Here is a 23,021-nt window from a genome sequence, read left to right as displayed (position 1 = left end):
ATTGCAATGCATATGTCTGAAACTGTGTGTGTGTTACGACCCCTGCACCCACCAACATCTCTGAGGTGGCCACGCCCCCACCCTCGGCCTCCTGCCGTCCCACTCACTCACACATACACACAAATGCACGCACGATCAGGCGCCCATTCGGGCGTCATACCCAGGGGTTCGCTCATACACCTGGCACTTACCTTCCTTCCCGCTCCTGGCAGTTGCGTTGGAGGCTCCCAGGTTACCGAGGTGCCCTGAAGGGACCTAGGAGGATTCGCTCGTCACGTGTCATGTGACTCTCCACTACAGAAATGCTTCCGTATCACGTGATTTCAGTCCCTCATCACGTGATACGTCTTTACTGGATAAAAGCGCCCGGAAATCAATGAGCGTCGCTTCACAGCTGTTTCCAACGGGATTCTGCGACGCTCATTCTGCTTTACTCTACGAATTCACTCGACCACGTTTCCTGTACCACGGACTGCCTCTGCCTTGCCCTAGTGTTTGAATTTGGATAACCAGTTGCCGGACTACCTTTTCTACATTTTGGATTCCTCGTGCCCTTTGCCTCTTGTTACCACGCCTTGGAACTGTTGATATTAATGCTGCCTGACCTTTTTGACTGTCCCTGGTTGTGCCCTACGGATTTCGTCACTGTTCCTGGACTCTTGGCCTCTGGCCTCACGCTGGGCGTTTGCCTGTCTGCTTACCAACCATCTGCCCTCCGCCATTTGGGGATTCCCAACGCCCGCTGTGGTTATACATCTTTGACACATAGGTAAGCCAATTAGGATCCTTACCCGGCTGTTATATTCTTGCCTTTTGTTCTGTGCTTACCTATAACCCATTGCCTTGCAGCGATCGGGGGGTCCTTTTCCGGCTGTTCCCGAGTCCGGGCCTACGAACTACTCCACCTGTGGCCTCAAAGACCGCACAGGCAGTATTACTGTTGTTGCCTGTGTGGTACTTGGGGACGGAGGTATCCTTACTCTGCACGACCATCAAGTCTATAACAGTGTGATCTTGGACATACTATTCCTCTGATTCTGTATTATATTGGGGAGGGGAGCCCATCCCCCTCTTGGAGATTGCCAATTTTGCTGCATGCTCCTTCTGATTCTACATTTTCTATGTGTCCTATTATTTTGCAATTCCAGTATTGTTGCTGCTGTCCACCATTAAATCTTCCTCATCCTACTCGACTAAGCCCATTTCCTCTTCCCCTTGGCCACAAGTTGTACCCACTCTGATCTGTGGGATACCCTATGTTATTTTGATCCCCTGACTGCATCTCTTGTGTCACCCCTCCTTCATTACTCATCAATACTGCTCCCTCCATTGCTATTTTTGACAACTTCCTGGACTAACTTCGCCTCTTCCTGCTTGCTATTCACAGCTTTGTTCTTATTCTTCTCCTGCCTTAATCGGCAGTAATGCATGATCATCAATTGTATTTCTTGCCATGGCTACGCATCCATTCCCACCTGTTCCTTCAGTTACCGTTGCTCTGGCTCAGCCAATCCCCTGACACAAAATGTGGAAAAATAATACTACTGTTTTACCCATGGTTCACGCGTCTCAAGGCACCATCTGTCTTGAATATCTTGAATATAAACAACAGGGTCTTCGTCCTCCCCTATTTTCCTAGTCATAATTGTACCCATGTCTGATGTATCGGGATATTGTATGCTGAGCACCAGCCATGCCTCTACTCTGCAATCATTAAATGGAGCTCCATCGTGTGCCATGTTTTGTGCAGACACGCCTGCATATCCTGCTTGTGTCCAAATGTAATTTGCTCGCTCCACTATAATTTCTGCCAACAATCCTTTTATGTCACCTACAGGCAGTGTCATTCCTGATATCATTCTCTCTAATTAATAAATCAATTTTCCAGCACCAGAATTTAAACTCAGTAATTTATATCTTAAATTATCTTTATCCATTTGTGGCCACGGTATACATTGTGGTTGTCCTCCCCCTTTCTTTAATTATGGGACTTGTGAAAATCCTAGTCCGTAATCATACCTGCTACACTTCTCGGCTTCCAGGAGGGACTAGTCTCGCCCATTTTTCTTCAACCTGGAAATGCCCTAATTCTACTTACATTAGGCTGGGCTACTTCCCATGCACTGCACAAGCACGCTTTTGGGTGCTCAGTGTATGGTGTTGACTCTGGTGTTCTTTCTTTGGGGTCCTCTAAATCTGAACCTTTTACCACTTTTTTTACACTCGATTCTTTTGAAAATATGCATGTGCCCTCCCTTCGCGCTCTCTCGTTTTCTTCCCTTTCTTTGTCTGACATTATTATTCCCCAGCTTTTATGACTGTATCTTTTTCCACGTCATCAAGATTGAGTCTACTTAAATGCAGATTTCTATGCTTGTCTGTTATAACATCATCTGACCTACCTCCAGTTTTCCTCGAAAGAGATCCATCTACATTATCTTGGGTTTCATACCCTTCCTTATCCCTCATTTGCCTATGTAAATACCCAAGTTGTTTCTCTATGCTTGCTGTAACTCACACATCAGCCCATGATGGTTATCTTTGTCCCACTTGCAGCTCTCTGCAGGGCTGTTGTGACCCTCTCGCTTCCTCCAGTCGTTTTTCTGCTTCACTTGACACTGTACTTTTACGACAGAAATATTCTATTTCGTCATCTTTCAGTCCCATGCTTTTGTTCATTTCCTCTTATCTTTTCCTCATCTTCCTTAATTCATCTTTCTCTCACCTCCTTTGCAACCTACATTCTTGCCTTCTTTGCACTTGTACCTCCTCTAGTCACTTCTCTTCTAATCTCTCCTTTTCTTTCCTTGCCTCGTGTCTTCTTCGTTCTTCCCTTCACTTGCATTCTTTATTTCTCTTCTTTTTATGTCCTCTCTTCTTCCTTTTCTTAATTTTCCCACTCTTCTCTCTCTTCTCTTTCTCAAACCCCAATAATGCCCTTATTGAGTAATATCTGTCCTCCCATCCATTTGTTCTGTATTATTGTTATTCCCTTTGTTTTGTCCTTTCTTTCTTTCTGCTTCTTTGCTTCATCCTCTATCTCCAATCTGTTTATTTTGTCTGTCTCTCATCACTCTGTTTACTTTCATTGCTTGTCAATATATGTTTGCGTTCTCTGCTTTTGCTCTCTTCCTCTCACAATCTGAGATCCACGATGATTATAGTACCTCTGTCCTCAAGTACCAGTAAGAGAAGAGCCATTAACTCGCTGACCGATTATTGAGGCCACAGGTGGTTGGCAGGAACAGGAAACACTGGGTCCCGGATGACTGTAAGGGAGAGAGAAGGGTTAGCAAGTAGGTACAAGGAAACTACTATAGGCACCAAAATGGTAGACAGAAAGAACACCTACCCTAGGGATATCCGGTGAATGCTTGAAACCTAAATGTTCCTCTTGAAGTGGAGAGCAAGGTAGGATGGTCTTCAGGGATGGGAAGTACCACCTGGGAGGTATTACTGGGTTAGCTAGGAAACAAGGCAGTCCAGTAGCAATACAGAGGTCTGGAACAGATCAAATGAGGCAGTCCGTAATAACCAAATATAGAGGGCAAAACCAAAGGCAGTCCAAGAAGCAATCCAAGGGTCTTGTTCAGTTCCAGTATACAGAGTTCCAAGGGACAAATCCAATAAGAGGGTCCAGAAGCAAAACAAGGTCAAGAATCCATGAAATCCAAAAAAACAGAAGTACAAGGAGCACAGAAACGCTACTCTCCGAAGGAACAGCTGGGAAGCACTGACTGAGAGGGCTGGAACTCTCTTATAGGGTTACTCCGAGTCATGTGACTTCCCTCCTAGTCACGTGACCGGTCATGTGACCGCCAATCGGCTCACATGACCTTCTCCTGCGAGGCGCCATGCCCAATGAGCTCCTATGATGAATGAGAGAGCTTCTGCGTGCCTGCAGACGCCAGAGTAAACCCCAGCGTGATTGGGGAAACAGGCGCCAAGGACGCCACGGCATGCAGCATGCACTCTGAGGCCGGGCGGCACAGGAGCAGATGTGATCCACGGCACCACCGAGAAACCGCCACAGCAGGTGATTGGGAGGAGTTCCAGTGTCCAGGCTGTTGCGAGGAATGCATGACACTTCTGAATTATCCTCACTTTTAAAAGCAGAGGCTTCACATGTCCGTTTAACATATCACAGCACTGTTTTCAATTTCTTTAAAGGATAAAATGCTTTCCCTCCATGTCTATGCTAAAGTTTTCACAAGGGAAAAGGGGACCGGAAAACGTTTGATCCTCCCCTTTATGCGGAATAAAAATCCACTGCTTCTCCGCTGGATCTTCTTTCTCATTCTGATACATCTTTCATAGGTTAAAATAGCCAACCTTCTCTGTAACTTCTTTCCCTTATATGTAACATGCAAATACCTTGTCATATGTCGCAATACTGTTTTTGATAAGAAACCCTTGTGAGGTCACGGCATAAGTGTTGTATTAGTTGTCCCTCACACCCATTTTGAATGATATTTCCATATCTTAGCTGTGTATCTTGCAATGTCCTGAATAAGTGGAGAAGAGGAGTGTCTCTCATGATTACAAGTCGATCTTGACTGTTCGTATTTACTAAAAAAATGTATTCTTCTCTTTATATTATCAAATATACCACACTGATAAATTTGACCAGGCACCATCAATTGCTGCTTGATTATCTATAAACCAAAATATTGTATCCGCTTTTAAAATTCTACACAACAATATTCTTTTTGTTCCTTTGTTTACACTTTCTATCAATGTTTCTATATCTCGTTTTATCATTGATATTTTAAGAATCTCTTCTTAATTTATATATTAATTGCCTTTGATTTCTATCCTTCTGATTGACGTCAATCTCTTGATCAAAAATCGACAAAATCCATTTCAATATTTTACTTTCATTTTATATCTACTAGTTTAACACAACAAAAGCTTTACTCCGACATATTTATAACCACACACATGTGCACGTCCATAAATGTTCCTCTGGATACACCTTCCTTTACTATCTTTAGTAAATGTATCTCATCTCATTCTTGCCTTATTTTGAAGCTTGATATGCACCTTTCCTTAACACCGCTATTTGGAGTCTTTTTAGTGCATACACTTCCGTCCCCTTGGACCCGGGAATTGAGGTGTCTACTTCTCTTGTTTATAATCCTCAAAAATCCCTTTACCTATAGATATATATGAGAAAAAAAGGAACCATGCGAAGAACGTCACAAATGCACTCCTCCACCATGCAATGAAACAAACTTCCAGGAAGGTACCCCTCGTGGCACACAATAATCCTTTATTTGTTTATGGATCCCTCAGCAGGGACATAAAGCCAGCAATAACGTGTTTCACAACGACTTGTTGCTTGTTCACATTCAAATTAAAATCACAGTGTGGATAAACTCTTAAAGCATCCGTTTTCTCTCTATGGTCACACTGGATAGAAAAGCTTAGTCCTTTCTCTGTGTTGGTTTCACTGAAAAATGACATTGAAGACATGTAAAAAGCTGTCGGCCATGTTCTCTGTGTCCCTTATATCCAAGACAAAGATGTAGTAATTAGCAGAATTGGAACCATAAAGTGATCCAATTTACATTGATTTGGCTATTGCAAAGATGCTTTTTCCTTCCAACATACTGGTTGACGGAATTAAGTGTTTAGTGCTCTCACTTATGTGAAAATTGATTAACAATCATACCGGGCTAGCAGACAAGAATAAAGTGCTTATTGCTTTCAAAGTCTCTAGTTGGTCATGGATGCTCAGATGCAATAACATGGAATTACAGTCATCGTGTAACTAATGTTACGCACATATATGCTCTCACATATGCAACAATTTATTAATATTCTACCAAGCTTGCAAAAAAATAATAAAGTGCATAGTTCTTTCAATGTCACTTGCTGGTAAAAAATTGAATAAAATGAAATGAAATGTGATTGCATACATCATGTAACTTATGTTACGCACAGATATGGATGTTCATACACAACCCTATTGCGAAGCCAAGAATATTCGATCAATGGTTCCATAATGCTTCAGCATCAAACAAGAAATACAAAATATGACTACATTTCATATTGCACACAGAATGGTGGTCAGGGTATTTATCCAGCACAAATTAATCTAAGACTCTAAATTTCTGAAACATATAAAGTGCATAATGCTAAAGCTCACATTCAAGTCCAATTTAAAGTCCAAATTGTTTCTTCAAAAGTATCTCATAAAGTGCAATACATTTTCCCTGAGTTCGATATGAAAAGTGCATAGTGCATAAAGTGGTGAGTGCATCCGGGAGACCAGACGAAATAAAGTGCAAATGCTCAGAACAAACCATAATCATTGGAACAGTAAAGTCCCTTGGTAACATGCTAAAACAGCAATATCCAACCACCTTGTGCCTGTTAATGATCCTAGAGAAAGGACATGTATGTTGGAATGGCCTAAGGGTGATAAATGTCAGTGATATAAAGTGTGTAGTTCTTTCAATGTCACTTGCTGGTAAAAAATTGAATAAAAGGAAATGAAATGTGATTGCATACATCATGTAACTTATTTAACCAGCACAAATTAATCTAAGACTCTAAATTTCTGAAACATATAAAGTGCATAATGCTAAAGCTCACATTCAAGTCCAATTTAAAGTGCAAATTGTTTCTTCAAAAGTATCTCATAAAGTGCAATACATTTTCCCTGAGTTAGATATGAAAAGTGCATAGTGCATAAAGTGGTGAGTGCATCCGGGAGACCAGACGAGATAAAGTGCAAATGCTCAGAACAAACCTTAATCATTGGAACAGTAAAGTCCCTTGGTAACATGCTAAAACAGCAATATCCAACCACCTTGTGCAACATAACATATTCATCATGTATAATGTCTGTTAACGATCCTAGAGAAAGGACATGTATGTTGGAATGGCCTAAGGGTGATAAATGTCAGTGATACAACGCTGTAATTTAACACACTAGGTTATGATATGAGACAAACATGTTTCTTTCTAACAGAGTTAAGTCAGTATATATATATATATTATTTACAACAAAGTCCCTCTCCCCTAGTTTTTCCACTTTTGATGTGCTACCTAAATCCGTGGCACAGCTCGAGTCCCTTGGCATTGACTCTCCCTCAACTGACCAGTTTGCCTTGTGTCCACGGGGCACCTGCAGAGACCGTTATTTCATAAAAAGGGGGACTTGCCAACCGTATCCTTTTTCACATGATTAATTGCACACTGTTCTCCACAGGAAGCTCTGTGGTCTTCTGGCTAAGTGTGGGAGCAGCCAAACTTCTAAGAATCTGGATCTGGGCCTAGGTCGATTAAACCTGAACCATCCATGCTGCTACTAACATGTGATCTAGCACCTTGAAGTGTCTCTTGTGCTAGATGAAATTACCAATAAAGATCTCAAACCAAATGACCAGACAGACTCAAGGAATTTGGCAAAGTACTACTTTATTCTCAATTTAATAAAGCTGACTCATCAGGCAGACATCAAACTGATCCTTGCACACTCACACACAAACTTGATTACACAGGAGTCTTGTACCCAATATGTGTCATCTATGATGTCATCCTACGTGGCAAATAAACCTAATAACGGGAGTGGTTAGATTTCAGGAACATATCTACTTATAGAAGGTATCCAGGTTAATACTTCATTGGCTGACACTCATCTGTGAGACAACCCTCAAAATACCTCTAAATATGTATAATACTGATTATAGCAAACAAAATGGCAGCGGATTGGTCTATGCTTCATTGTATAGCAGGTTGCCCCATAGACCCACTAATTGGTTGGCTTTCCCACCAACCTTAAACTTTCGATTCGGCTAGCAGCATGTAAGGAAACCAAAAACTAGGTGCTTGAATCACATCAGATTACTCCTTACTTATAACGCTCACCTGATTCCCGTAGAGGCGCCGGTCTTGACTGGGCGTATACCGTATCTTCAAAGGTGATGTGTAACACACGGCTAGCTCTTTGGGCTGGACCTCTGTGCACTGTATGTCTGACTCGAAAGGTAAGATGTCTGCAGATAGAAAATATGGGATTAAGGAACTGGGTTATTGAATGTCTCTCTCTTCTTCCCTTTCTCTTCTCCTGTAGAACCCCAAAGGTTAACGCTCTCACCTTAGGTAAGTGAACGCCGTGCTCTCCATCTGCCTCGGGGCAGGGTGCTGTAACCAGTTTCTTCACTGGATAAGGGGAGCAGGCCTCTTGACTTCAGAGGACTGCTGTCCGTCGTTTACTGCACGAACGGTAAGTTTCGAGTAATTCTAATGTCTTTAAAGTCTTTAGTAGTGATGTTTCTTGTTTTGCAGGGTTCCGGCGATGACGGATGACGGGCTGAAGTGAGTTGAAGATGGAGCCCGTGTGATGAATAGAAGCGCCTGGAAGCACGTAAGTAAGCGCTTGTTGCCTGCTTCACGATGTGCTCTAACTGACTTTTTATTTTGCAGGTACAAGTTCGGAGCGGCTGCAGGGTGCCGGAATACCCACTGGGTTAGATGTGGAAAGGAGTAATGGCACGTGAGTATTAAAGTTCCCCAATGTCTTTAAACGCACCTTGTTTTGTCTTTCAGATGCGAGATGCAGCGCCGAAGGCCTCCGGAGCGTGCGAAGAGTTGGTAAGCTTTTGTCTTTCAGATGCCGGAATGCAGTGTGAAGACCTCCGGAGCGCACGAAGAGTAGGTAAGCCTTTGTCTTTCAGATGCCGGAATGCAGCGCGAGGCATTGGTGACAGCCGATGGACCAGGTAAGTGAAGAGCTGTCACTGAAGACCGTAATGCTAACCTGTTCTTTCTTGTCTTTATAGGTGTTGCTGAAGACTGGATTCAGGATGGTAAGCCTTTTTCCTTAGGCCCAGGATCAGATGCAGAAGACACGATGAGCGTTCTGCTGCAGAGGATGCAGAATAACGCAAAGCAAGATTCATCCATCGGGTGTGGTTTAAATAGCCTCCTGTAGTGCTTAGGTGTCTCCTTCCACAGCCACGCCTAGGTAAGAAAAGAGTTCCTGCTTTCCAGAAGAGTTCCAGTGCTCTGAATCTAGGGAGTGGCTCCTGCCCCACCCAACAGGAAAAGTAGTTCCAAACAGAAGAGGATCAGAGGCTCAACTGGCAGGCAAGTAAGCAGCATGGTCTGCTGCAGGTAAGTCCACCCAAGCATTATGAGCCCGGCGCTTCCAGCGCTGGGACTGGGCATATTTATGAGCCTGGTGCCACTGGCGCCAGGACTGGGTCCAAAAGGTCCCAATTGGGACTGGTTGGCACTCGGAACCTGGGTTATGGATCTGCTTCCAAGGGAGTTGGGAAAACCCTGACCTTTTGGAAGCAGAGATCATGACATTACTTTCCCAATTAGTCTATCATCAGTCAGGTCATGAGCCAATGTTGCCATCTTGTAGCCTGTTCTCTGTTATAGGACATTCAAAGGAGTGAAAGCACATCACTATCTTCATTCAAGGCTTAATGACTAGCACTTGTATTCAACTTCTGGGTCACATCTGAAGAGCCCACAAATGTGTCCATGCCTGCCTCTTATTTACTGCTATTTGATTTAATTATACTAGGTGTCATTGCTCCTCTCGGCCTCTAGAGACTTTCTCACTCTACCTTGCATAGACTTTATACACTTTTAATTGTCCAATACTTGGCTCTTGCAAATGTTTTCTTCTTTAATCTTGGAGAAACATGTCTCATGTCCATGACTCATCCGTCGGCCTCCCTTTGAGCTTTGCAGCTATTCCTTAAAAATAGCCTCCTTGATCTCAAGCTAACATCGACTCCTCTGTGTTTTGCACACAAAGCCATTCTTCCAGCATCTCCTGACTCTTCAACCCTTGTTTGTTTCTGAGGTTGTTGAGTTGAATCTTTGCAAATGCCAGCATCCATTTTCCAACAATGGCCTTCCTTGACACGTTATATATTCCTCTATAGCAAATTCTATGTATCCTTTCCACCTTGTGTTAATGTGTATTTAAACGTGTTGGTTAACAAGTTTCTTATTTTCTTTTGCATTCATGATTACTTAGTTTCAAATATGTTTCTCTTATCACTTCAGTTACATCATCACTTTTTCAGTATTTTTATATTGTTTCATCATGGCTTCGTATATCTTCTTTATGACATTACTCAGCCCACGTCAGATTTCACTCAGCACTCCATGATGTCCAATGGTGCATGCTGACATCCTTCCATGCGGCATCCTTCCACACTTTCAGTGCAGGTACATTTTTGGTATGGCTGTCTGAGTGCATATTGTCTCTCATACACTAAATGCGGTACCTGCATAACACATGGAGTCTCAGACAGGGCCCTTCTTCAGCTCTTCCAGCATGACGGAAGTGAGGGGGTGGGAGCTAGGGAAAATGCATCCAACTGCTCCTCTACAGATGTCTCTCTCTCTCTCTTGTCTTTTCATATTTACCACTTCCCTGTATAGTGTGACCATAAGAGTGGGTATCCAGCCATTCATGCAGACATTAAAGAACACTGACATCTATCACATCATTCTCTAAATCCTGTGCAGCTGATCCCGTTTAGCCCAGCAACATTTCTATCGCTATCCTCAAATTCCTATAACAAAGACATGAATTTTAAGCCTTACTGAGCATCATTTGTTAAATTGACACGTACACCATTTACATGTTCAGTTGCCTTAAACCTCTACGTCCATGAGAACCATGCATACATTGACACGAGATTTGGCACCTCTAACTTAAGACCCGCCTCTACATTATTTCCAAGCATGTTTGCATCCCACACACTCGCAACATATCAGACTAGGATGTGTGGCACTCGTGCAATGGCAGCCACTCAAAGAAATATGCATTGATACTAGGTTTTGACCACTGTGTTACTGCTATGTTAGAGTAAATAATAGCTCTTCTTGAAGCTCTCCAACAGAATAACAATCTTATTTATGGAGCTCACCCTCAGTACACACGAGGGTATGTTTGCAGATACTCATTGTTGGCAACACACAAAGCCACACCTAAGTAGTCGACCTACTACCATTGTTTCCAATGACCGCTTTGAAGGTCAGGTTGCTGCCTGAACCCGTGCATCAATTGTCCTTCCTTTTTATACCACTAAACTACATTTGAAGACTATATGTTCTGTTATGATTCATTAAGCTCAGCCTTGAATAAGCACTGGTGTGTGCAATGAACGCGTTGGTTACTATGTTCTAAATGCACAAAATGTAATGGCTGAAACACCATGTGCTGCTTTAGATTTGGAAGTGCATCTCTACATGGGGCCTGCAACCATGACTAAAGATGTCCTCCCGTCCTACGCTACAATCCTTGACACCAGTGCAATGTCCTCTCCTTAAAGGACATGCACAGCACCTATAAATTGTGAATCTTGACAGAAATGTGTGGCAGTGCCAAACCTCAGCCACTCTCCCTGCACATGCATACAATGTGTTCACAACTTGTGTTGCAAGAAAAGGTCAACAGTATTGAAGCCTTTTTGACTTCCCGCCCCGTTCACAGAGCAGTTCTGATGTGAAACTCTGATTTACTCCTGAAATACTGTTTCTTTTCCAGCTGTAAGTCAAGAGTAAGATGGAGGTATTAGCACTTTTTCAGCGAATCTGCACGAACTATTTAAAATGGTAAACACATAGGTTTGACGAACGTTTCTAAACGAAACCTGTCCTGTCGACCATTCTTTGCAAAATTAGGCATGCTCAAGCTGGCCCATTGGACAATAAAAAAATGGCTGATTGTTTGGCCCAAATGGTCAGGTGTCATTTTTCAAGGGCAATGTGGCCCACTTGATCGGCTTTGTTTACTACTACTGTCTGCAGCTGGTAGTTTCAAACAATGCTGCTTTGCATCATACAATATGTGACAAATGACTGCACACTCAGTACAGAAATAACCGTTATGAACAGTGGAGTAACTTTGCTGAAAATGTTGGGGGTGGGGAGCAAGGACATCTAAATGAAAGGGGCCCCTTCCAAATGAAGAGGACTAAATGGTTTGCCACGAAATTGGGGGGTTAGGGGGGCAAACACCCGTGCCCCCCCTATAAATAATTATGCGCATGGTTTTGAATGAGGTATCCGCTTGCCCGCATGATGCGACTGTCATGGCATTAGTGAAGACCGGACACTGACACCTGGAGTGAGTACATTGTGTTTGTGGAGGTTTTGCAGCACCCTCTGATGATGTATTCTCTGATCTAGTGGTTGTACTTGAGTGACACTGCCTTTTTGTGACTTTCTATAATATTTATGTAATGAAACAAAAAATATACACCACTAAGATATTGTTGTTAGGTTATCATCACCTATAACATCCTAAACATTACAACCAGTTAGCTGAATAGTTGCCATACAAACAGTCATTTATTGACATTCTTTATAAAATAATTACTGAGAATATCTGCCCGAGTTAATTTCCTCAGTAAAGAACAGAATGAAATATTGATTGTGTTTTTGTTTTAGTGTAATAACATACAAATGATCGTATCTTCCCCAGAACAGATGTATTTATTTGAAATGCATGCATCTTATTTCTTTGGTATTCCGAAGTGCTGGCACTGGCTTCATTTTGTTTTAATTCAATTGATAAATGTTTAAGAACATGTAAAAACATGCTGCCTAATAAAGAGAGTTTGTAATATTTTCTATCCCTAGGTTACTGATTATCGAGCTGTGTTCAGTCAATGGTGGGTCAAAGAGATGAAAGCAGTGAAGTTTCCCTCCCAGGGCACAATATTTGATTATTTCCTCGACCATGAAACAAGGAGATTTGTTCCTTGGACAGATAAAGTTCCTCAATTCAGCATGGATCCTGATACTCCACGCCAGGTAAGACAAAAAGTATTTAAAAACGTATTTTTAAAATTCCAACGTGGCAAAGAATGCATATGTGCGTCTTTGTGTGTGTGTGGGTGTGTGCGAATTCAACTGTTCTGTCCTGCCGGACCCTTATTTCATTGTGTGAACCCAGCAAGTTGTAAATATTTTTAAACTGCAGGAGCAATCCTGCTGCAAGTGTAACCTACATGGTTTGTTAACTCTAAAGTATATGTTAATGCGACAAGCACACACTTTCAAATGTTAACTGCTCTCTGATTGTAAATCATTTAGCACAGTGAGGCCAAAATCATTTGGAATTAAGAATGGGCAAGATTGTTCATGCACAACTCGAACCCCTAGATTTTCCTCGGGTTCGCCCAATTAGCAGTTGGCAGGATTTTCTTGAGTCTCGGTCCTACCTGGCTTGAGCCGCTATCAATGTAAAGGCAGGTGAATTACCGACTTTAGGCTTCACCCTTTTGTAGTCGCTTATTGGTTTTTTGTTGTTGTGCTTTTCAAGCTCGCAAGTGTGCTTCCTTTGAGCTTCTTTCAATCCCTGATTGCAAGCTACTGATATGATTTACTGCTTCAAGGACAGGGAGAGTATGCCAAGGTGAGTATTCCAAAGCAGTCCTTGGAACATGTGAATTTTGTGGGTGTGAGAGTATACCAAAGCAGTGGCAGGCACATGTGCATTTTCTAGGGAGGGGAGAAAGTGAATGCAGTCTTTGGAACTAGTACATTTAGTAACTGTGGGAGTATGCTAAAGCAATCTTAAGCGTACATGAATATTGTTAATGAGGAGTACACGACGTTTGTGATAGGCAGTGCAGCAAGGTCCCCTGACTGATCCTCAAGTGGTATTTGACCTCCTCAGTCACGAGGGCAGTGACTCAGAGGGCCAGATACAATCCCAATGGGCTGGATGTTGTATAACGGGAGGTAATAGGAGGCTTCCTTGGTTGCCTTGCACTGGTCTCCAGCATACAGCAGCGAAAAGTCACATTTTCTCAGTGCAAGACAGTCATGTGGATCTGGACCCTCCCCATTGCCCTCATACACAAGTGTAGTTTACTACTGAAAGTCTAGCCGGTACCGGAAAGTCCTCCTGGATAATAATAAGGCACCACCTTCCGTATTGAGAGAGCCTGCAGCCTTCCGCTTCAGTAAAGAAAATGTTCTTGCCCCCTAAAATAGAATAGTTTCCTTCACTAGACACTACATACTTATCCTGTAACATTGTTAAAACATTGGAACAACTGGGAAGTAATTTCAACACTTAAAAGCAGCCCTTGATGAATCAGAGAGTCTGGCTGATACAACGTTGGAAGACCACAGCTTTCTGATCTGGCATTGTGGGCAAACAAAAACGTAGTTACATAAGCCTTGTCTCTCTACAAAGAGTTTCTTTACTGTAAATACAATGTACCAGGTTTCCTAAACACAAACTATTCAGAAAACCAAAGATTGTGGAATAGAAGCCTTGTCTCTTGGCAGAGAGTTTCTCTACCGGGAATACAAAGTGTCAGGTTACCTGTGCACATAGCCTATTCAGAAAAATTAAGAATACAAAATACTACTCTATCTTTTTCCAATGTCAAATTCACGTGATGGGAAGGTAGACACTCTCAGCACAATACAAGTAACACAGAGAAGTAACACAGAAGAAGTGCTGGCCTCCTAGATGGCAGCCAGGCCAGTTAAGGACTAAACCCTAAGCAAACTTTGGTGCACTCAAGGAAGCTAGCCAATCCCAGCCCTCACCTAATTACCAATCACAGGCGCAGACTCCCAGTGAAAGGCCCGCTCAGGTGGATGAAGGAACACAGAATAAATGTACCCAGGTCCAGTTCCTGAGTGTGGGCCATAGGATCTGAAGCTCGAGTTAGATCATTTCTGGGGGCTGAGCAGCAGCAGAGAGAGAGTTGCCTTTAGAGACTTTAGAGAAGACTGGAACATGGACAGTGGCAGAGAAGGTGGTGGCTGCAGAGATGGAGAGAGCTGAGGAGGTTGTCACAGCAGGAGAGAGGAAGAGATATCTATGGTGGGGAATGAAGTGGCGAGATTGGTGCAAAAGGGAGAATAGGGTGATGCTAGTAACACAATTGACAGAGGTGGAGGTATATAAGAAGAACGTTGTAAAGGAGTTGTGAAACAAGAAGAACATTGAGAGAAAATAGGGAAGATGGTGGTGCTGGTGGGGACAGATGTGGCAGACATGGTAGCAGGAAAGATAACTTTTTTAAAGATGTGGTAATAAAGGAGATGGAGGAGACAGTAAATACTGCTTGAATGTTTACTATCAATGCATCAAGTCCTCTCCCAGGCATATTATATGGACTCGAGATATTTGCTAAAGAAAGAGGTGAAGGAGTTAAATATCAGCTAAGGAAAAATGTTGAAATTGGCCTTGGGAATACATAATGGTGTCACAATAGAAGTTTTTTCATTAGAACTGGGCCTAACATCATTGATGACAATGTTAAAAATAAGACGCAGTGCTGTATTTCAGGATACTTCTCAAAATGATAAATGCCTATTAAACTATTTCAACGAAATAATAATGGATGGACAATCTAAATGTAAAATCTTAGAGGAATGCATGGATTCATGCAGACATTTCCATGAACAAATTAACTTGTATACAGATTTAACATTACATGTTTGCTAACTTAAGACTCAAAGAAAAAGGCTAGGTCATGGGATTAGGCAGCCACACCCGATTCTATGTACCACAAACATAGTTATGCTATGTACTGTACTGAGAGGTTTCAATACATGAATCCTGTCCCATACCTTATTACCTGAAATACTTTGAAAATAGGCTTATAACTGAAACACAAGAACCATGGGGGCATAGTGTGTCAGGTCACTCCATAAATCTAACCAGGAACAAACACATTTTACGGAAAGAAATTATGAATGTGATCAAAAACTATTGAAAAACAAAAATATCATCTATTCATATTAATTTAAAAGGAATTAGATATTCGAATTTTGGAGAAACCATTGCCTTGCTATGTGAATTATAGAACTTTAACGAATTGCTGTAATTAGTCAGAGAAAATAGAACACAGATATAACATTCAAAAGAAGATATTCAGTATTATTAATTCAGGAACATATTTGTTATTGATAAATATTGATAAATTGCTTTATTGCCCTACATTTTAAATGTATAAAATATGAAATTATTTGGTTTTCGCAAACAAAACAGGCTCGGGAAGACCGAAGGGTGGTTTGGCAGTTGGAACTAGAGTTAAACACACACTAGAATTGGTGAAACTGAATCCACCTTCACCACACGTCTAGACAACGATACTAAGGTTAGCGGGTGGTCCCAAGAATCCTATGTTGCTCATAAATGTTTGTGATCCCCTGGGAAGAAGCGGTACTAAGAGCATTATTGCTAGCATTGATGAAATTATTATTGGTTGGTGTATAGAAAACAAAAAAAGCCCAGTAATAATAGCAGGTGACCTAAATGTGAAAGAACTGTACAATCAACAGATACAAGGTACCAAAAAAATAAGGACTGGTCAAAATTCCTGATAAGACACAAATTGGTAATATTAAAATGTAAGAGTATGAAGGTTCATAAAGCTACATTTACGTGGTCTAATGGAAAAGCATGTTCATACGTTGACTTTATAATCACAGAAAAACTCACACTAAAGACATTTGAGGAAGTTGAGATACACCCAAACACACTGAGTGACCATGCAAGTCTGAGTTGGAAAACAACAAACCTTGCTAAAGGTTTAAAAAATGAGGAGACAGGAGTGGTGGGAGTTTGTTGCGATAATAGAGGTTTGAGCTTAAATTGGTCCCATGAATTGATTGACAGTATAAATTAACTATTACTAATTTTTAAAAATGTGAACTTGTTTGGGACCTAGAAGAACTACAAGGAGACCCTCGACTCCTGGTCGATCTATATACGAAATACAACCAAAGAAAGGTATTATAATAAGAAATGCAGGAATCCATTTGACTCAATCATAGCTGATAGAAAGAAAATCTATAGAACTGCTAAGAATTTAATTAAAAGAAACAACTTAATTAACTCAGAAACAAAACATCTCCAGTTAAGATATCTAGTTACAGGCTATAGGAACTGGAATAAGCAACATAGGTATAACAGATGAAATTCAAATTGGTTACAATTGTTCACATGGCTGCGGACACATGATAGCAAATCCTTCTGGTCCCATTTTAATAGTTACAAGAAAGGGATACTACCAACCGATCTAAATCCAATTCCCGAAAAAAAATGGAGTAGATAAGTGCACTGTATAATAGCCCAGAAGAATAAAATATCTTAAAAAAGGAGGATAAAAATCTTTTCTCTATGAAACACTTCGATATAGATGAAGAAGGAATATATACAATCATAATGAACCTAAAGAGTTTGAGGGCACCATGTTCCGACGGGATACTGAATATAGTTATGAAAGCTCAACCTGGCTTATGGGCGCAAATTCTAGCATTAAAATTTAAGCAAATTGAGAACACTGGGACCTTTCCTAAAAGTTGGCGCAAAAAGAGAAAAGGGAAGATCCCCAATATTACAGGTTAATAGCGCTTATGGACAGGTCTCATGTCTCTCAAATCTTTCCTAGTATCCTCCTGAGGAAACTGACGAAATGGGCAGAGGAGACCATATCCTCAGCCGTTTCCAAACAGGATTCAGGAAAAATCATAACACAGTAACTAACATAACAATGGTGCAATATTTGAAGACGGAAACATGGAACACACACACTCCTTATCTATACGTCTGTTGTGTCGATTTTTCAAAGGTATTTGATGTGGTGCCATGTAACATCCTTTGGAATAAACTGGCATGATGGGGTATAGATAAACATTTGCTATATTATATTCAACTCTTATACACAAACACAAGCATTGCAATCAGGTTAAATGTAGCTGGTCACTGTACAAAATATCAAGAAACAAATTCAGGTCTGAAACAGGGGTGTGTGTTTGGCCCGATATTGTATAATCTGTTTACCGCTGATATGGAAAATGCACTGTCAGAAGTAAAAAACTTCCCACCATGAGTGAACGAGGTCAAAATTTTCATGTTGGCTTATGCCGACGATATAATAATATTCAATTGCAGTCAGATCGGATTACAGAGGACATTAAATGCTTTAGCACTATACGCCAATGCTAACACAATGGTAATTAAAAACATTGCATTCAAGTAAAAAGAACATCAGAAATAAGAAAAAAAATGTCTGGCACATCAACAACGCTCCAATAGCAAATGTACAGGAGTACAACTATTTGGGATTTTGTATGTCAGCACACTCCTCCGGAAATATCAGTTACGGAAAAGTGAGTGATAATGTGTGGAAGAAGTGGATAGTGATAAAGCACTACGTAAGTCACTGTGGGGGAAACAACATGGCCCGTATACTAGAAATATACAGAGCTAGTATAATCCCTACAATTATCTATGATCTCGCAGTACTAGACATGGGCCAGACAAATTGGCTGGAACAACTAGAAGGCAAAATCTTATGCTCTGTGATTAACGTTACTAGTTCTGTACCATTGGAAGCTCTATGGCTCAGGTACGGGGTGACGTCATTACGTACTACCAGGCGAGTGCAAAGAACATTGAAATGCAGCACTAATGAAACTAATTTTTTGTGTAGGCTGTTGGGAAAAGTCTTGGATAACCACAGCAAAAATGGTTTCTTGAAATCCCTTAAGGAATCGGATGAATGGTTCATAGATCAGTTGAACCTGGACTGGGAAATGCTGTCACAGGATCCAAACCTGGAGAGTAAAATAAAAAAGAAAGCAAAAGACTGGGACATGGTTAATAACATGGCTACACCGCACACGAAGAAGCGATAACAAGATATGACCAGAAAGGATGGCAAAGACATACACCTTCACTCTATTTTTAACAAAGCCAACGAGTATCGAACTAAAGCAGTTTATACTGCATCTGCATATGAATATTCTGCATACAAGAGAATTCATAGGAGTTTGGTTGAACACCCCATACGCTGAAAGACTATGCAGATGCTGTAAAGAAGAAGTCAAAACTAGTCGTCATATCCTTTCTCAATGCAAATCCTTGTTGAACAAGTATGAAAAGGGTTACAGAAATTTTTTATGTAGACTTGAGAACTGTTCAGATGACCAATTTTGGTCATTTATCTATGGAGAAACATCTGTCGTAGCATGTACAGCAGTGCATGATATATGGAAGGAAATTCAGAAAATAGAAAATGTTTTTTAAATGCATCGATCCATTGAAAAAAAGGATACGTGGCTATACTTCAGGATGGATCTGTTTGACAAGTAATGAAATGTATTTTGATATGAAATGTGCTTAAAGTTTAATGATTTAAACTAAATGCACAATAAATAAATAAAAACATATGAAATACTGTGTACTGATCAAATTACTAATTAATTACACTCGTTATATGACTAAGATTATATTTTTGTATTGTGTAATGGTTTGTTTATAACCAAATGACATGAATACAACATATACAACTGTTCAATGTGGTAGAGAGGATGTAGTGATGATAGAAACAGCCCACGGGGGTAGACAGGAGAAGTTACTATCAGAAAGTGGAACCTGGCAGAAGGAGGTGGCAGAAAGAGGAGACAGTAACAGATGAGAATGAGACCAGACAGGACGAGGGGTTGAGAATTAAGGGTTTCACAGAGTTTTTAACATCAGTAGTGAAGAGTGTACAGAAACAGGTGATAGAATCAATGAAGCTGGTAACATCAGGCACAGATCAACAGATGTGGTGATAGAAATGAAGGTACTAATATCAGGAGGGGAAGTGAACAGAAGAAGGTGGTGGTATTAAACGCAGTCACAGTGGAGGTGGCAACATGAATGGTCAGAGTGGACAGAAGGAGATGGTGGTAGTGAAGAAGGTAGTAATATTTAAAGCCAAGATTTGCCAGGATAAGGGGCAAGAACCCTTGGGTGAAGAAGAGGCATGCACACAGAAGTAATCAGAACTAAAATACTAAAGAGGCATGCACACAGAACTAAAATACAGCAAGCCCTTGTTGACAAAATCACCCTCTTACAAAACAAGATCAATTCCAAAAAGGCAAGCCTCACCAACGGTCCCCTTCCCACACCAGACTCTCCTAAATACCCCCCCAACTGTACTCCTTTCACTTTCACCTACGTCACACCGAAGGAAGTAGAAAATATTATAAAAAGCCTCAAACCCTCCCATTGTCAAGGGGATCTCTGTCCAGCATCCATCATCAAGGATGGAGCAAAAAATCTATCCCCCTTCATCACCACACTGATCAATGATCATTCACATCCAATCAGGTGCCAAACAACCTTAAGCAAGCATGGGTTATGCCACTCTTAAAAAAACAACAACCTTGATCCAAACATACCCACCAACTATAGGCCCTTACTGACGGTCCTGTTCCTTCTAAACATCCTGGATTGGGTGGCCTACCTGCAAATCCAGAAGCACTTAAAAGAAAACAAACTACTTGGCCTCAGATAATCAGGCTTCCGACCCAGACACAGTACCGAGACCACACTCCTTGACCTCAATATCCAAATGGACGAGGCGAAGGACAAAGGTAAGTTAGCAATACTCCTCCTTCTCGACCCATCTGCTGCCTTCGACCTCGTCGACCACCAAATTCTCACTAAGCACCTCACCACCGCTGTGGCATTTTCATCTGATGCTTCGGATTGGATCAACTCCTTTCTCTCCAATTGGACCACCACAGTCTTCTCCCCCTCAACTTCAGCTGACCCTATCCCGACACTCTGCGGTGTGCCCCAAGGCTTGTGTGTGTGTCCCACCCTATACAATATATTTACAAAGCTACTATTCAATCGTCTGGAGAAATTGGGTGTCATCTACACTAACTATGCAGATGACACTCAAGTCCTCATCCCCCTCACGGGCTGTTACAACCAAGACTCAAAACTACTAAATTACATATATCTGGAAATCCAAGCATGGATGGCCAACAACAGCTAAGGCCTCAACCACGATATGACAGAGCTAACGATCGTAGGCACACAGGCACGTCTGAATAAATTAAGCCCTAGTTCTCCTCCTTCAACATCAATGGCAACATGATCACTGTTTCCAAGGAGATAAAAACTTTGGGGGTCTACCTTGAGTGAACTCTGTCCCTTAAAAGACAAGTTAGTAGTGTGGTGACCTCCACAGCTTACACGAATAAACTGATTTACAGCTGCAAATCATAAATATCCACCAACAGTTGCCTCACTCTAGCAAGAGCACTGGCATTATCTACACTTGATTACTGAAACACACTATTCTTAGGCTCCTCTGAATATAACGTAAACAGACTCCAGGTCCTCCAGAACAACTCCCTGAGAGCATCACTCAGCCTACCCAGATCCTGCCATATCTCCTCTACTACAGACAACATAAATTGGCTGCCCATCTGTGACAGAATCATACTACGTACCCTGGCTATCACACACAAATGCCTCACAAACTTCACTTCCAAATACCTTTCTGACAAGATCTGCAAACACCAAACCAACACGTAACAATAGATCAGCCCACTCGCACATCCTTGTGGTACCACGATACGGCCTTAAAATTACTGAAGGAGCCGGTTTCCCAGTCCAAGCTGCCAAACGTTGGAACTCCCTGCCCATCCAACTCAGACAAGAACACTCCTTTCTCACGTATAAAGCCAAAATAAAAGAATGATTGAGCAACAAACCCCCTCTCCTAGAGGCCAATACTACCATATGTTGAACCGTTTCTATCTGACCGATGCCTAGTTAAGCTGTTGTACTACCGTTTCCTATTCATTGACCCATCTGTTACCAGGGTCCTTTTTGTAACTACTCTCGGACAGTTTTATATATAGTAAATTCAAGTATTACATATTGTAAATGTACACTGCCTAAACATGTATGTAACCCAAGTCTTTCAAGCGCCCAGTTACCTTAGGGTTTCGGAACGCGATATAAATTATAAAGAAATACAAATACAAATACAAATCACAACAGAAGGAGAGAGTGGTACGGAGGAGATGGGAAAAAATCTTTGAAATCGAGGAGTGAAGGAGAAAGTGAGCCAGAACGGGAATGTTCCAGCTGGCCGGGTTGGATCTAGTTACAGATGGTGGGAGGATATTATGGATCTCTCCCTTTATAAGCACTACTCCCACCAAACTCCTTCAGATGTTCCACATCTTGTACAGACTGCTGGCAAGGCTTGGGTGTTTGGGAACCCGCAAAGCAGCAACTACATTCTATCAATATTAGTTTTCCCTGTACCTTAAACCCACAACACCCACAGGGTTTGTTAAATGAACCCCCCTTGAAATATACCAAATTTGACAACTGCCCAGTGGGCTGAAGGCTGAGCTATCCAAATTTAGCAGGAGTGACATTTAGGAGGAGATTATTCTGTTTATTGTTTTGTTTGGGGGAAGGGCATCCTGATGATTGTTTCTTTGAAAAGATATCAGTTTTACATTTAAATTGACACATATCTTTACACAGTCTCATAATAAAAGTTAGCGAAAAGTAGTGCTTGGCCTTAGTGACAGCCACACCTCAACATTGTAGACAGGGGAGTATGCCAATGCAGGCTTAGGTTGATGTGAATTTTGTGAGGTTGAGAGTACTCCAGAGCAATCTTAGGGCAGGGTGAATTTTGCATGCAGGAGAGTGCAAGGAAACAAGACTTAGGCATACATATATTTTGTATGAATGAACTATGCAGGCACATTTTTTTATGTTTTCTCTTTTGCTTTTTAATGTTAGTCCTCTTCCTTTTTTTTCAGTTTTGAATTTTTAAGTTAATTCTTTCTACAACTTTGTTAAGTATCTCCCATTGGTGTGATGGTGCCAATCCCACAGGACACACGTGATGACAAGCTATGCCTCCAAATGCCAGTCTAGCTCCTAACTCAAGGGATGTCTATGTCACTGCTGCTCTCATTCTAATGTAATCATAAAAAACAAGGCATATTAATTTATAGCTGGGTAGGAATAAAACAACAGACTCAGAAGTTACTTGTTATACGGAACTTCGGTACATCCCTGCCTTGTTTTATGTGCTCCACCCAATGTCAGCTTTCTCCAAGAGTGGTTCATCCCAGGAGCAGCAAAGCATGTAGGAGTTGTAAGGAAGGCATGGTATCAACAGCAGACACAGACACAACAGATGCAAGTTTCAAAAACCTTTATTTTGTATATTGGT

At 41.4% G+C, this 23,021-nt stretch overlaps 1 protein-coding gene across 1 annotated transcript in view; it reads left to right on the top strand.

Annotated features, from left to right (window-relative positions):
- Positions 1-23,021, top strand: part of DNAH11 (dynein axonemal heavy chain 11) — a 4,227,155-nt gene that overhangs the window by 2,472,700 nt on the left and 1,731,434 nt on the right. Inside the window, exon 45 of the mRNA XM_069648254.1 lies at positions 12,628-12,801. Coding sequence (XP_069504355.1) covers positions 12,628-12,801 — 174 coding nt within the window. The remainder of the gene's footprint in view (positions 1-12,627; positions 12,802-23,021) is intronic.

The sequence above is a fragment of the Ambystoma mexicanum genome, chromosome 2q, assembly GCF_040938575.1.
Source record: "Ambystoma mexicanum isolate Mex_15411 chromosome 2q, UKY_AmexF1_1, whole genome shotgun sequence".
NCBI classification, from domain to species: domain Eukaryota; kingdom Metazoa; phylum Chordata; class Amphibia; order Caudata; family Ambystomatidae; genus Ambystoma; species Ambystoma mexicanum.
This window is presented reverse-complemented; position numbering and strand designations above follow the sequence as displayed.